The following is a 16843-nucleotide window of genomic DNA, read 5'->3' on the forward strand; positions in this document are numbered from 1 at the left end:
TTTGCACTCAAGAGAGGACTTTATGCTTTCCATTTTCCCTCAATTGTTAGTCCCAGAGTTTTTGTTCAAAGTGGGGGCAAATAACAAACCATATATACTCTCTATTTCCTGAGCTATACCAGCCTAGGAATGAAAATAGGGTAACAAAAGTACTTCTCTGGGGATACTGTGACCACCCAGTTTTCCCTTCCCTTCTCTTAAATTACTCTGAGTTTCAAGAGCTGGTTGAAAGTGTGCATGAGTGATGTAGCATGTGTCTTACTGAGCACTTATTCCCCCTACTCCTGGGAGTTTGCATGGCTTGCTTCGGCCTCTCAGATAAGTCAGTCTCCTGGAATTGCCCTCTGCTGAGAGCTGGCTCTCTCAAAGCCATGTCCCTTTTCTGGGGGCTGCCTTTATCCAATGAGTGGGCAATGCAGGAGGTTCAAACCCTCAGTTATGGGGCCATCCCAGCTCCAGACTTCCTCATGGATGGGCTGAGTCCTTTTATGGTAACTAGGCTACAGTTTATCTTTCCCCTTGGCTCAACCCCATTTCCTTCATTCCTCAACAGAAATCAATCCCAAGAGCACTCATCAGTAAACTGTCTACACATAAATTTTCAATGTGGAGTCTGCTTGTCAGGAAACCTAATCTGAACAGTTGGTTTCTAGGGTAGTCTGAGGAAACAGACTATAAAATTGAATTTCGAAGGTGGGTCACTCACCAGCCAATTGGTCATGAGTACCCCATGACAAGTGATAGCAGAGTACTGGTAACCCTTGGAATGCAACAGTTCTACTAAACTTTTTACCATCAGGGACCTGGGATCAGGGTAGGGTGGGGTTTCAACATTTTAGGCATTTGAAAAGAGTAATTGGTAATTTTAAAGAATCTGGAATTAGATAGCTATTGCTGGAGGAAATCAATGATTTGGAGAAAGATAATGTAAAGCTGATGGTGATCAATTTATTTCTTCCTCCATCCCTCCCCTTCTTACTAATTTCTTCTCCACTATTATTAAGGTTTTCTCTTTCTGTATTTTCTGTTCCTTGGATAATGAAACTCCTGATTCATTTTCTTCTTTTATTGTTCACTTCTATGTTTTGCTCTTTCCCCAGACCCAAGTCCAGAAACTTTCTGATTCAATTCTTCCAAAGAATAAGTCTAGTCTCCCAAGAGAATGGGGAGAGAGTGTGGGACAAACTATTGCCCAGGTGCAGGTATTAGGAAAGGATATAGGCTTGTGGTTTGGGGCAGTGCCTTTTCACTCTGAAACCACTAGAGAAAAAATTCATATTATAGATGGCTGGATGCTATCTATAGATAAGACATCATAATGATTGTGTAAGAGATGGACTGGCCACTCCTTCAAGGATCTAATTTTATTTGCCTTCATTAACTCACTTGCACTGCCCCTGACTTCCTGTTCTTATGGCCACCCCAGGGGGCTAAATACACACCCCTGAAGAGCAGACTGTGGGCCAAGAAGCATGGTGAAAGGAGTTGAAGGGGGGAGCACTGGACACTGCTGATTCTACCTGAGGTCAAGAGTCCTTTGAAGGAAGCTAATTAGGAACTTCATAGATCAATATTTACAGAGAAGTATTGGTGGAAGTCCTAATGATGTAAATATAATCCTGAAGCCAGGGGCTTTGGTGAACATCAAACAGGAAAGGTCTGTGTTTTCAGCCTATCTGACTCACTAAATCTGAGTAGAAAGCAGAATAGCTTTTGCTTTTTTTTCCCAGAGGAAGATAACATTGTGATCAACTGGGATTTCTGTGTGAAAATCAAAAAGAAGGATACAGAGAAGTCCAGAACATGAAAGTAGGACAGGATTACTTCCAGGCCAAACTTGTGCTCATTCAATCTAGTTCTGCTACCAATTAGGGCATTTCCAGTGATCTCAGAAGTGTTGGAGAAATTATTATTAAAAATAAGAAAAAGGAAGCATAACCCCATTTTAAATTTACTTTGATTTTAAAATAAGTGTGGGGAAAGGGAGAGGTGTGGAATCAAACAAAGACACAGTCATCAAGAACAGTGACTGTGTTTCTGGGTCTGATACTTGAGGTCCCTGTTTCCTGCCTCTGCCCCTCCTGTGTTGGCTAGGTGACCTTCCTTCCTCCACACTTAGAAGGAAACAACCCTTCCTGCCACGTTCAGAGGCTGAGGTTGAACTTCTGAATATGTTGTGCATGCCGTCTTGCTGGGACAAGGGCTAAGGCCTGGGGGTGAAGAGAGGTCTTCCTTAGGGCAGAGGATATTCATAGCATTCATCATCCTGGGGCAGAAAATGGCTAGACAGAAGGGAGACAGAACTCAGGGCTAAACTCATCTCTAGAGCTGCCACTAAAGGAGTCTAGAGGGACTTGAGAATGTAAGATGGTCAATTTCTCTTGGATATTCAGAAACCAGACAAGGAGAAAGAGGGGAAATTCCCTTTTGTAATGAGTGAAGTCTGCTCACACACTACAGATTATTATCAGCTGAAGTATGGAAAAGTCATAGGTGTAAATTTTCTTGGGCTGGATTTGTGACAAGGAGGACAGTGCCTCCTGGAGCTATTGTGGCAGAGCAGTGATCAGTGGGCTTCCCAAGGGGAGAGTGGATCTTGGGACGAGACTATGCTGTGTGGACAGCCAGCCTTCATGACCAAGTCTGTGTCATTTCAGGGAGCTAATGGGTTTTCCTCACTGTACTTGCATATCCATAGGCCTTAGGCTACAAAAGGAGTTTTATCTTGTTTGACTCCACAGCACCTAATGCAGAGCCTGCTCTACTGGGGTTCTCAATAAACATTATTTAGAGACATAGGTTGGAGTGTTAGTGCTTACCTCAGAGTTCTCCACAGATAACTAATCTTAAAACCTTCTGATGTTGGCATGGAGTGACGTCACTCATCTCAGGTGACTGAGGTCAGCAGTGTTAATTTCCTTTCTGGAAAGATCGTTTGAGCTAAATCCTTACTTTCACCTGAGACCCTGCCTAGAATTGATTGCTTTGGTACCTGGCACCTTAGGATGCTTCCATGCTAGCTTTTTTGAAATAGAAAAATTAAAACATTAGCATATGGTTTTTAAAAAGTCAAGTACAGTGCAACAGAGCATGCCTTGAAAGTGTCCTCCTCCAAGATCAGAATTTTTATGTCTGCTCTCTGAGACAGATACTAACTTCTTGGGCATTCTTCCATAAACTTTCTACATAAACGTAAATGTACAGGTACATATTTATGTGTGTATATTTGTAGTTTATGTGCACATGTTCAATATATCTCAGAGCATACTCTATCCTTTGTTCTCAATTTGCTTTTTTTTATTTCAAGTATTTCTTGATTTTCTGTATTGCCCCATGTAGATTAAACTCATTCTTCTTTTTAAAGAAAGTATAAAAGTAGTATTTTAAATATAAGAACCAGTGGAAGGGAATCATTTTCTGCCTTGCCTCCTGCCTTACTTCTTGAAGGCAACCTCTTATAATTGTCTGCCTTTACTTTCTCTGGTAGATTGCTCTATATTATCAATAACACATTTATACTTCTGTTTCTTAATTTATCAAGGAAAAATATTATTTGTTGATATTATGCTATGATGGCTGAGATCACACTGATGTGCTGATATCTCCATTTATGTTCCTACTAATTTCAGACATTATTGATTTTCTAGTAAACAGGTGAACATTTAGCTGCTTATTCTACCCTATCTTCTTCCAACACTGGTCCATCTCTAATTTCTCCCCTTGTCATCTCTGCAATCTCAAACACCATATTTAAAACTCTATTTATTCTTTTTCTTTCTTTGTTTCTCTTTCTTAGACAGGCTGGCTCACTAAGTTCTGCAACTCACGATCCTTCTGCCTCAGCCTCCTGAGTATCTTAGGAGCATCTTTTCACTTTGAAATACCAAAATCTTAGCAAAATCAACCTTCCCTGTTCTTATATTGCCCCCATCCACAACCAACTTTCTATCTTTCCCTTTATTTTGCCTTGTTAAGGTTGGTAGCATTTTCAATATACTCTGGAACCACAGTGAAATCTGTTCTGATTTGCAGGTACATGTTGATTAAGACTCTTGGTAGCAAGTCACAGAAAAATCAACTCGAAGCAAGTGAAACAGGAAAGGAAATGTGCTTGCTTTCATAATAAATGCCAAAGGGTAAGGACAGCTCCAGTCTCAAGATATAGCTTCATCCAAAAGTGTTTTAAGGGCCCTGCTTCCCTTGCTCTCCAGCTCTTAAGTTGTGCTTTGTGTTAGATCAACTGGGTGAACTCTGTCCGTCCTCAAGAAGGTAAGATGTTGGCAACTGCTTTACCCAGTTGCCAAAATCTGGAAAAAAGAGAGTTTTGTTTTCCAAGTAGTCCAATTGTAGGACTCATTCTGATTGGAATGCATTCCCATGGCCGTCCTGAACCAGTGGCTGTGAACAGGGACTTTGGGCATGATGGGTACCTAACCCTGTGCACTGTGCTCCACTCCTGTAATCAGACCAGGAGTCTCAACCAAGTAATGGAGTTCCCCAAGAAGAAATAAGGGTGCTGCTACCAAGAGAAAGGGCAGAGATACTAGGCATCAAAAATAATGACTACCTAGAGCTTGTTGTGGTGGCATCTACCTATAATCCCAGCTACATCGGAGGCAGAAGTAGGAGGACTAAAGTCAGAGGCTTGTATAAGCAAAAGCATGAGAACCTACCTAAAAATCAAACTAAAAACAAAAAAAAACCTGGGAGTGTGGCTCAAGTGACAAAGTACTTGCAAGTATGAGGCCCTGAGTTTAATTCCCGAAACTACCAAAAATAATAATGATAATAATAATACAACAAAAACAAATACCAACCTTTGGTGATGAACTCTAGTGTCTTCTGGGTTTTGCTTACATAAATTTATGAGTTGACCTTATGAAATATCCAAAGTGATTGTTACTGTGGTCAAACAGTCATGTAATAAAATTTTAAAATGTTATTAGCTGAACAAAATCCATCTGGAGACCTAATTTTTCTTGAGAGCCACTAAATCCAGCTATTGGTCTGAATCTTAATTCTGAAAGTTGAGAAAAATGCAAATAGCATTTGTATCATTATAGCTATGCAAACAGTTTTTACGGCAGAACACATTAAGAGTTCTGAAGTTCTCTAGGATCTCTGTCATGTGGCATTCAATGAGAATGGTCTAGGTCTGGTAGAGTGGCTGAAACGGTCAAGCACTGCCTAGCAAACATAGGCCCTGAGTTCAAGCCCCAGTTCTGCCAAAAAAAGGAGAATGTTCTAGTATAGAGCTGCCAATTCTCCTCCCCCCCTTTTACCTCCCACCTAGCTGCATTGGGTTTCACTCCATACTTGGGCCGTACTTTGAATGACAGACACTGCTGCCCACTCACCTGCCACACTCCCTTTCTTCTTGCTAGGATCTTTTCTTCTGTGTACCTTGACTGTTGCAGTTCTTTTTAGAGGCCAGAGATATCTTCTTATTTATTTATATTTTTATATGAGAGAAGAGTTTAAAGATTGACTTGAGCTTTGTGAATGGAGGATAAGTACTCATTACATACTGTCTTCAGGTAGGTAAGTCTAGGCAATTTGACTTCCATTATGAGAACTTCGATTAATCTGTTTTCAGACCTTTTCAGACATACTCTAGAGTTCTATTGCTACTGTCCAAGTCAAGATCTTCTGTGTGGTTCTGTTCAGTATGCTGACTGTGACTTTTTCATTAATGATATTTCGTCTGCTTTCTGTTTTATAGGAGTTTTCTTGTATACCAATGACCCCTTTCCTGTGCTTTTTAGTGCTGTGCATGGAAACCTTTAAAAGGATGCCATTCCTATTATATTAATAATTTCTTATGAAGTAGAGTCTCCGTACACATGCTTCACTGGTACACTATGTACACTATGTAATACATGAACTTTCTACATCTTTCTTTTTAATAGATGAATAATATTTAATTGTACAGATGTTTTAATATATTTAACTTGTCTTCTGCTGATTAACAATGAGTTTTGTAATTATGAATATCAATGCTATGAAAATTCCCAGAGGGACATGCATATTTATAAAATAAGTTCTTAGAGGTAGAGTGTTGGATTGAAGGTCACTAGAAAGGTCCTCTTGGAGTGTGTGTGTGCGTGTGTGTGAAGTGGTTTTGCATACTGATTAAGAGCATGAACTCTGGACCAGGTTGCCTGGGCTCGTCATGCTGGATCTCTTCCTTAGCAGTACAGTGACCTTGGGCAAGTTACTTAAGTTTCTCTGTCTTGTTTTTCTGATGGGTAAAAATGGGAATAATGATATCACCTTTCTTCTTAGGGTTGTGAAGAATGAATGAGTTAATTTGATGAGATTCATGCCTGATACTGAATACTCAGTGACCATTATCTGTTTGTGTTATTATTCTAGCACAGACTTAGCAGCAACATTAGTTCAAAAAAGTCACGGGTACTGATGGTTGGTGCTAGGATTCTGGGAGGTTTGGAATGTTCTTGAGCACATGCCTTGAGCAAGGTAAGGTGGTCCCTACAGCAGGGCTGCAGGTTCACAGCCAAGGACAGCAGATCCAAGGCAGGGGCTCTGAGCTTTCTTACCTGGTGTTCTGCTGAATGGAGCCACTACAATGTTAACTGCTGTATCTGTCTTCTAGACACTGCTTAGCATTAGTTGCATAAACAAATGGATTAGTGAATGAAACCAGGTTTAAGAATTGTTTTTTTCTTGTCTTGAATCACTTCGTATTATGCCCAAGCTTTCAAAAGTCCTTGTTAACCATCCAAGCCTGGCTTACCTGTAAATGTGCACTGAAAAGAGAAGATGGAGGAGGAAAGCAGCGTGGAACAACTCTGTCTGAACTGATTGTGGTAGGTAGGGCAAATGAGAGATAGAACACAAGTCCTAGGACTCACCAGGAATACTTAGTGAGGGAGCCTTGTAGAACCCTGGAGGTCCTGTTCCATCAGAAGGGGTTTGAACTTCTTGCACCTGTATTAAAATGAAGATGAGCCAGATATGGTGGCCATGCCTGCAACTCCAGCACCTCCTCCATCCAGGAGGATGAGACAAAAGGATTGCAAGTTTGAGGTCAACTTGGGCTGCACAGAGAGATCCTGTCCCATTCCCCCACCCCCTAAAAAAGGGAGGTGCATAATCAACATGGGAAGTCTGACATAAGGCCTGTTGCTATTGGTAATTTCTGAATAAATGGCAGCTTTTTATATTCCATTTATAACTTTTGGTAAACACTAAAATAAAGTTTGCATTTAATGCCATATCCACTTCTTCTTAAACCATATCTACCTCCAGGTACTATGGAAATGACTGCACATTTTTTAGCAATATTGCCAACATGGCTGTTACATGGCTAAGATTATGGCCAGATTGAATGATGCTAAAAGTTCAGATCTTGGACAGAGGTCATGGGCTTGGACTAAGGTCATGGCCTTAGTCAGGTGAAATTTCAAAGTCTTGGTTTCTACCTCTGGAAAAATGGGGACTAGTGCCATAATAACTACTACCTGTCTGGGCTTAAGCACACATTTTGCCATTAAATTAAAAGAGAGACCAAGCAAATAAGAGTGGGTAATGTACCCTGAAACCTTAAACCCAAAGTCACAATTAATGGTAAAACCATTGTAGCATTTTATTTCTGTAACATTCCTAGCAGATGCTTGGTTAAGGAAAAATCCTGATTTTGAGTTGTCTTAGAATATAGGTATAATTTATTTTTATTTCTTTCACCACATATTAATATGAGATCTGTGTTCAACAGGGGTTTGCTTTCTAAAGTTAGGCAATACCTATAGTAGACAGAGAACTCTTTCACACACAAATAGTACCTTCACATGTGGTAACATAATATATAATGCTTGTTGTTTATATGGATTCTTTTTCTTGTATTGTTGAAAACTAATCAAGAACTTAGCCTGGGTTGGGTAGGAAAAGACAAACAAAGATCCAGTATGAATCCTGAAGCCAGAAAACTCCTTTTGGGTGGAAGATTCAGTAAAGAACCAGAAAAGTCCTTGTGACATCAGACCCAAGGATGGATCTCTCTGGAAGAAAGATTGAGTCTACCTATCTCTTAATTTAATAATGAAACAGCTTCTAGGGTTGTGGACCCTCTTGGGGGTCTTCACCAAGGTAGATAACTGGGTTGTTTTGTTTTGTTTTGGGGAATAAATATTTGAAGGAGGTAACTGAAGAAGGGTTTGCTGCTATTATGATGTTATTGATACACAGGCTGACGCTATTATGGTGGATACTATCAGGCTACATTATCTTTATGCCTCCAAGGTAACCTGAAGCAGCTGTCTATTGACTTGGCACTACCTTACACTGAAGCGTCTGCCCTGCTGGCACTGTAACCTGAGCCAACAGCATGCCTCACAGACAGCCTTCTTTAGCCACTGACAGCACCAAGGAAGGAAGAGTGTGAAATTGCCCAGGATGGACACTTCCAACGGGGACTAACTGCTGAATGACTTGGGGATGGTGACCCTGTCACCTTTTCCACTTCTATTTTAGGAGCAGCAGTTACTTGCAAGTCCTTCTCTTGAGGCACAGAAATAGTTACTATAAGGAAAGCCCTGGAAAATTGCCTTTCCCCTTTGAACTTTGCAATGTGCTGCTGTAGGTCATGTCCACGTGGAAAGCAAGGCTCACCAAAAGACTGAAGTCTCCACCTGGAAGGATGCATTCGTTTCCATGCTCAGCTCTGCTGGCTTGCTTTGGGAATAGCAGGGATAATGCCCGCTTTGATCAGTCCAGCACTACTGAAACTCATTCCACCATCTATGTACAGCCCATGGCCAAAGTGGGCAGACACCCAAGTCACCCAAGGGTGGAAGAAAGAGCTCCAGAGAACAGGAGAGATTCTGGCACCCAGGCAGAGCGAAATGGCTGTGCAAATCGGAACTCCAGTAAGCGTACCACTGTCCGGCCTGCTGAGAGTCCGGGGGATTTGCCTGTGACCCTGCATGATGAACCAGAAAGTGAAGCAGTTACTTTTCCAACTTCCATCCCCAGACCATCAATTATTGAGATGCCAAAGGTGAGTGAGTGTTCCCAATGTTATTACAGTTGGGATGGCTTCAGGGAGAATTCTGATCACTCAGGGGATGCTTCAGCAAACACACTTGTTTAGACTCATTTTTGAGTCTTAGTGAGAGGATGTGGTAAAACTTTTTAAATTCTCAAAAAATTCTCAGAAGACGTGGAGAGACAGTGACAAGAGTACTGGTGCTCTAGCAAGGGCCAAAATTGACCTTTAACTGGCTATGGTGCTTCAGCATCTCATAAAAAGACCAGGAGAAGGATAGGAAGACCTTCCTCCCTCTCTTTTTTAAAAAAACTGGTCTGCAAATTTATGTATGTGAAGATCCACCATATGAAAAGTTTGATTATAGAATTTAAGAAACTGCTTCTAGTGCTTAACACGCATCACATGACATCAACGTGGTCTGAGAAAATTTGGAAAGGGTAATCACGGTGTGCAGACAAGTACCAAAGTAACTGACTAGCAAAAATACTCATAATACAGATGCTTCTGTGATCATTTTCTGAGATTTTAAAACAGGGAGAGGATGTGATTTGAAAAATGGCGCTGTTTCTGTCAAGAGGCAGTATCTTGAGTTATTTACCTACTTTCTTTTGTTGGCATTATTGGATTTTAATTGTTGAACATTCTAATTTGATTGAGTTACACAATTATTTTGGAGCTCTTGGTAATCCCAATTTGAAGAGGTGGAGTAGAGAAAGATCTTTTGAGCACGTTTTTTTCTTTTTGTCATTCCTTGGCCAAGTAGTTTAGGGCCAGACTTTAAAAACTGAGAAGTCTTTGGGAGTCCATTAGTAAGATATTCTTATTTAATTTCTTTCTCAGCCAGCTTAGTAAATAATTTTTTATCTAACTTGCTGACTTGAATCAAGGAGACTTTTTAGTGGTGAAAACTGCCCAATATCAAAGATATAGTTAAAACATAATTTTAAAAGTAGTTTCATTTGACCCTGTAGGTTTATATTAAATGCATGAATTTAACTCTTGTCCTCATCCTTTTATTCTAAAATTAAACAGAGGGTTTCACCAAACTCTGTCTCATAGCAATGATTTTTTTTTCTAGCACCACTAAATCAAAACTCCAAACCAACCAACAAAACTCAAAATGCTTGTTCAATTTTCAGTGCATACTTACATTTAGATTAAGATTTGTTTTTGTGGAACTATAGTTAGATGAGTAGATGTCATGGTGAAGTTAGTATTGGTTACATGTTCAAGGAACTAATGATGACTGTTTTAGTGAATAGGAAGAATTTCTGTTGGATAGGGAGTCCAGAAACCCAGCACCCACCCTATATTGCTGAGTATGACACCAAGGACAAAAAGTTCATTTGATTTTATCTTTCTATTTTAGTGGCTTGTGTGACACAAGTGTTCAAAGCATGTGTATATAGACAGAACCAATAAAACACAGTGGAAATAATATGAGTATTTATTATTCACTTGGTAGTAGCAAAGTCATGTGTAGACTACAGAGGTGAGATTGGGTTTACGATGGAACCAGCCCAAGGTCAAGGCTAAATGTGTCATGGAGAGAGACATGCATAGAGAGTTCAAAGGAGGTATGGAGGGTCAGCAAAGGTACTCTGGAAGGGAGACTGTTCTAGAAAGAGGTTTAGGATTTTTTTTTAATTTTTATTTTATTCATATATGCATACAATGTTTGGGTCATTTCTCCCCCCTTCCCTCTGCCCCCTCCCTTACCCCTCCCCCTCCCCCACTCCTTCCCTTACCCATCCTTAACCCTCGCTACCCGGCAGAAACTATTCTGCCCTTATCTCTAATTTTGTTGAAGAGAGAGTGTAAGCAATAATAGGAAGGAACAAGGGTTTTTGCTAGTTGAGATAAGGATAGCTATACAGGGAGCTGACTCACATTAATTTCCTGTGCATGTGTGTTACCTTCTAAGTTAATGCAGAGGTGAAGGAAGGGCGTTCCAATATGACCGAGACTATGGATGAAGAGGAAGCAAATGAAGCATAGGAAGAGGTACATCAGATTGCCTAACAATAAGGCTACTAGTTAGAGATGCCTGGAAAAGTAGAGTAGGGCCAGCAGTGGGATGTCTTGAATGCTGCAGAAAGAAACTAATTCAGTGACAGTGGGAAGCTTTGAGAATTTGAGCAGATGTGTGTCATGCATGGGATTTTGTTCTGGGAAGATAAATAGTAGAGCCATGTAGGGTAGTTTACAGTTAGGAAGATGAGCTGAGAGGTCACTGTAATAGACTAGACCTAGGGATGGTCATAAAAGCACCAGCAGAAATATGAGGTGAAAGTGGCCAAGAGCAAGGGACTCCACGGTATTGCAAATGCAGCAGCTGATTGTGGAGAGGGAAGTGGGACCAAGCTGGACATGAGAAAGGGACACTAGCAAATTGAGAGCCAGAGTGTGTGATAAAAGGGCATTCTGTGGCAAGGAAGTGGGCGTCTGTTCTAGTTCAGAGGGCAGGAGCTCACCTGTACAAAGCACCTGCACTTTGGCAGCCGTTCTAATCACTTTACACAGTCTCTCATCTAATCCTATAGTGAGGTGTAGGATTAGAGTGAGGTGAGGTGCATAATCTTAGGATTCTCTTTTTACAGAGGAAGACATTGCCACTTGCCCAGGGCCACAGAGGGAGGAAGTAGTAGAGTCAGGAGTTCAGTTATTTAATTCCAAAGTCCATCCTCTGAAATTTAATGTGCTTCTATTACTAATTGATTATTTAGTGTGTAGATAATAATCAAATGTTCAAATATGATTTTACTCAATATGAGATCAAATTTAAGTTTCACATATATGTATGCATATATTATGTAAATGTACATGTATACAATTTTTTTTTAAATTACTTACTTAACCTTAGTTTCACGGTGTCTCATACCATGGGAAAGGGTATTTTGCATTCCACAATCTCCAGGTGACAGAGCTTTGTTGATGACATTGCTTTGTAATCTTTTGCTAGGACCTCCCAATGTTTTCATTACCTGGTAACTTTTCAGTGCCCTGCTTCCTCTCAGCACCTGGTGTATGAGCTTCTCTTTGTTACAATCTTGCCTGGAGGAAAAAATACTTCCTCTTTAGATGCTGCTTTGGTAGAAACTACAAATAATACTGTTTTGCTTTTTAAAGTTGAGCTTCAGAACGTAACTACAGCTGTAGGAACCAGAACCTCTATTATCTTTAGTTACCTGGTATTTGGACAGGAGAGTGGTTCATTTAAATCTGAAACAGCATCTGGTCTGAGAGGAAGAGCTGGACGTATTGATGCCAAAGTGGATTAAGTAAAAATGAAATGAGCAAACCTAGGTGTACACAACTGTATTTAAAAAGTGATATCAACTGCTCTTCCACCTTTAATCATGGTCGTTTCTTCCTTGCTCCAGACCTGAAATCAAGGTGATAAAACCCTGGAACTGGAATGGATCTTATAACTGCTGGTCCCTCTAAATTACACTTTTTTCCTTCTTAGTGGTCTTACAATGGAAGTGTCTTATCATTGGTAGGATATGGAGTTAATGACACATGGAAACTTTGCTGTTTATTATTTTACCCAGTGGTTATTGTGCTCTTCCTCATTGTGAACACAGCACTAGCCCTGATATATACCGGGGATGGAATACAGTCCCCAGATGGCTACATTCTAGTGGAAGAAACAGATGTGTGAACCGGCAATGTTAATGCAGTAGAAGACACACAGACTTTGGCGCTGGCTGCTTTACAAGCATAGGAAGGGGCTCCTGCTTCAGCCTTGGGAACATAGGGGAGGCTGGACTACTTGGAGGAGGGGACTTTGACCTCAGAGCACTTTGGTAGCTTAGGAGACCGTCTATAGCAGTAAGTCTTGGTCTTGTTCTTCCTGGAACTGAGAGTAGGCAGCTGACACAGGAAGAAAGAGTAATTGTGGCTAGGGAAATTATTCCCGGGTAATTTTAATCAAAAGTCAGTTGTATGAAAATGAAGGGAAACAAGGTTCATCTCCGAGTTGACTAGTGTAGTGCATTTTAAAACAGGCCGTTTTTGCAACCAGCCAGAGCAGTGGTAACCAAGCCATCCCAGCATTCATTCTGTGGCCTGAGTGAATATTTGCGGGCTCTCAGCGGGTGGTCACTACCTTCCAGGGTCTGAATCTTGTCTTTGCTGTCTAGAACAGACAGTCATCTTTGCCTGCCATCCTTCTTTACGAGATAGTCTCTAGATACCCAAACTTACAAGCACCTGATGTGTAAGTTAGAATACATATTTAGTTGAAAGCCTTGAGAACTAATTGGTAGAGATAGGCCAACTAAGTCATGTATTCTTTCCACTAGAAGATTGCAAATAAACAGATATAATAATAACAAATTGTTTGAAAGTGTAGAATCAGAGGAGGGGAGCTATTTTTGTAAATTGTTGTAAAATATACATATATTATCATTTTAGCTATCTTTAAGTGTATGGTTTAGTAGTGTTAAACACATTCACATTCCTGTTCAGCTGTCACTGCTGTCTGTCTCCAGAACTTTTACATCTTCTCCAACTGAAACTCTGTCCCCATTGAACAATAACTGCGTGTCTTCCTCTTCTGAGCTCTTGGCAACCACCATTCTAATTTCTGTCTCTATGAATTTGACTGCCATGTGGATATAATATAAGTGGAATCATACTGTGTTTGTCCTTCATCTTCTGGTCTATTTCACCTAAAATACTGTCCTCAAAATTCATTAGTGTGGTAGAATGGATCATAACTTCCTTTTTAAAGTTGAACAGTATTCCATTATATTTTGCTTGCATATCCATCCATCAAAGTACAATTGTGCCATTTCCACGTTTTGGCTGTTATGAACAATGCTGCTATAAACATTGATTACAAATTCTTTGATACCCCACAACCTGCTTTCAATTCTTTTGTGTATGTACTAAGAAGTGGGTCATGTAGTTGGGTCATGTAGTAATTCTGTGTTTAATTTCTTTTGGGAACTGGCATGCCATTTCCTACAGTGGCTACACCACTTTGCATTCACACTAGCAATGCACAAGGGTTCCAATGACTCCACATCTATGTCAGTACTTGTTGTTTTCTGGGTTTTGCTTACTTTTGATAGCAACCATCCTAATGGGTGGGAATTGGTATCTCATTGTAGTTTTACTTTGCATTTCTCTGATGACTAGCTATGTCAAGCATCTTTTCATGTGTTTATTGGTCATTTATGCAACTTTGGAAAAATGTCTATTCAAGGCCTTTACTCATGTTTGAACCAAGTTTTTTTTTTTTTGAATTGCAGTTCTCTATGTACGCTAGATATTAATTCTTTATTCGATACATAATTTGCAAATATTTTCTCTCATTCTATGGGGTCCTTTTTCACTTTGTTGGTAGTGTCCTTTGACACACGAAAGTTTCTAGTTTTGATGGAAACCAATTTGTTTTTTATTGCGTTGCCTTTGCTTCAGGTGTTATAAGCCAAGAAATCATGAATAATTTCACTTATGTTTTCTTCTAAGAGTTTTGTGATTTTTAGCTCCTTACACTTGGGTATGTAATCCATTTTGAGTTTTGTAAGGTAAGTAAATTTTGTACATAAGGTAAGGGTGCAGTGACACTCTTTTGCCTGTGAATATTTCCCCAGCACCATTTGTTAAATAACCTCTCCTTTCCCCCATTGAGTGGTCTTGGAACCATTGTTGAAAATCATTTGGCCATATATATGTGAGTTTATTTCCAGGAACTCTATTCTGTTCCATTGGTCTATTGGTCTGTCTTTATGCCAGTGCCGTGCTGTGTTGATTACTGTGGCTTTAAGGTAAGTTTTGAAATCTGGAAGACTGAGACCTCCAATTTCTTCTCTTTCAAGATTGTTTTGATTATTTGGAGTATCTTGAGATTCTATATGAATAAGATGGATTTTTCTATTTCTGTGAAAGGCAACATTGGGATTTTGATAGGAATTATACTGATTATGTACATAGCGTTGGGCAATATTGGTATCATTACAAGGTTAAGTCTTCTAACCCATGGGTATGGGATATCTTTCCATTTATTTGTGTTTTCTTTAATTTATTTCAGCAATCATTGTAGTTTTTAGCGTACACTTCTTTTGCTTCCTAAATTAAATATATTCCTAAGGATTTTATTCTTTTCAATGCTAATGGAAATGAACATTTTAATTACATTTCTTAATTTACTTTTTCAAATTTGTAGAAATGCAATTGATTTTTGTGCATGGATGTTCTATATCCTCCTGAGTTTGTTTCTTAAAATCTTATTTATTCTGTTTTTGGACGTGTATAATCTTTAGGGATTTCTATATATAAGATTTTGCCACCTGCAAAATCTTCTTTCTTACCAATTTGGATACCCTTTATTTTTTCTTGACTAGGTGTTCTGGCTGAACAAATTGCACTTGGTCATGATGTACTCCTTTTTATATATTGTGGGATTCTGTTTACTAGTATTTTGCAGAGGGTTTTGCATTAATAATCATCAAGGGTATTGATCTTTATTTTTGTTTTTGTAGCATCTTTGACTTAACATTAAAGTTATGCTGGCCTTGTGCAGTAAATTAAGAAGTGTTTCCTATCCTGCAATTATTTGGAAGTGTTTGAGATGGATTGGTGGTAATTCTTTATATATTTGGTAGACTCACCAGTGAAGCCATGTGGCTCAAGGCTTTTTTTTTAATTTGGAGGTGTTTGATGACATACTAGTTGTAGGATCATTCATATTTTTCTATATCTTTCCAATTCAGTCTTGGTAAAGAAGAGCTACTTTGATAACACCACTGAATTATGGCAATTACACTCATAATTACCACTCATTAAGCACCATTAATAGGCAAGGAATAGTGTTAAATGCTTTCCCTGGATAATCTCATTTAATCCTCTAGTCTTCTTATGATGTTGGCTCCTGAAAATACCCTCCTGTGCTCAAAAACCTCCAATGGCTTCTCATTTCCCTCAGAGTAAAATCAACATCCTCACAGTGACTTGTCGGTCCCATGTACAGTATCTCATATTATCCCTCTCAACTCACCTCTTACTGCTTTTCCAGATGGGGAGACTAGAGTCAGTGGGCTTAAGCATCGGACTCATCCTACCCTAAGGATAACCACCCTAGCACCCCAGGGAGCTCAAGTCAACAGACTTCCTTGGGAAATGCACAACTCATGCTGCAAACACACAAATAGCTCTTTCTGCTTTCCTTGTTTGGGCTCCAAGTCCATCCTTCTCTTCTCTTGGCATGGTCTTTATTAACACTTGGGATCATTCATCTATTTGAGTTTCAGCTTCCTTGGTTAGAATCAGATTTCCAGTACTGTTGTCCTGAAGCTGCTTCAAGGCCATGGTCATTGGAATGTGGTGTTCAAGAGGCTCCTGGGATATCTATTAGCAAGCCCTTGGAGGTGTTTACCTCTATAGGCAACTGATCTCATTCAACGTGTCAGTTTTTATTTTCAGGGTGGTATAGTCAAGATGTGGAGATACCCTCTGTAGAGGGGATTGTTGCTTGGAAGCAAATCATGAACTCCTGTGTAGTCCTCCATCACTCCTCATTCCACCTGCACTCTGTATCCCTCCTTTTTAATGTCATTATTGGGAGGAATTTCGCTGGGCTATATGCCCTCTTTCTGGTACAAACCAATTCCTTGCATTTCTTTAGAATGAAATCTCCCCATCCTTTTTCTATGGGCCTGAATAGAAGACAATAGAATTCTAGGCTACCTGTAAAAACAAATCCCCTATTAGCGAAGTTCCCTGCTGAACAGATGATTTGACATAAACACTTTTGAAAATAGTGACTTATAAATCCATGCAATCAAATGTTAATTTCTTCATTTCTTTATATGCTCTGGAGAA

The 16843-nt window shown here is 39.7% G+C and overlaps 1 protein-coding gene across 1 annotated transcript in view; it reads left to right on the forward strand.

Moving 5' to 3' along the window:
* The first annotated feature begins 8590 nt into the window (after positions 1 to 8590).
* The window catches only part of Fam107b (family with sequence similarity 107 member B), a 207128-nt gene continuing 198875 nt past the window's right edge, over positions 8591 to 16843 (forward strand). The window contains exon 1 of the mRNA XM_020171484.2: positions 8591 to 9019. Coding sequence (XP_020027073.1) covers positions 8606 to 9019 — 414 coding nt within the window. The 5' untranslated portion in view covers positions 8591 to 8605. The remainder of the gene's footprint in view (positions 9020 to 16843) is intronic.

This window comes from Castor canadensis, chromosome 15 (genome assembly GCF_047511655.1).
Source record: "Castor canadensis chromosome 15, mCasCan1.hap1v2, whole genome shotgun sequence".
NCBI lineage: Eukaryota > Metazoa > Chordata > Mammalia > Rodentia > Castoridae > Castor > Castor canadensis.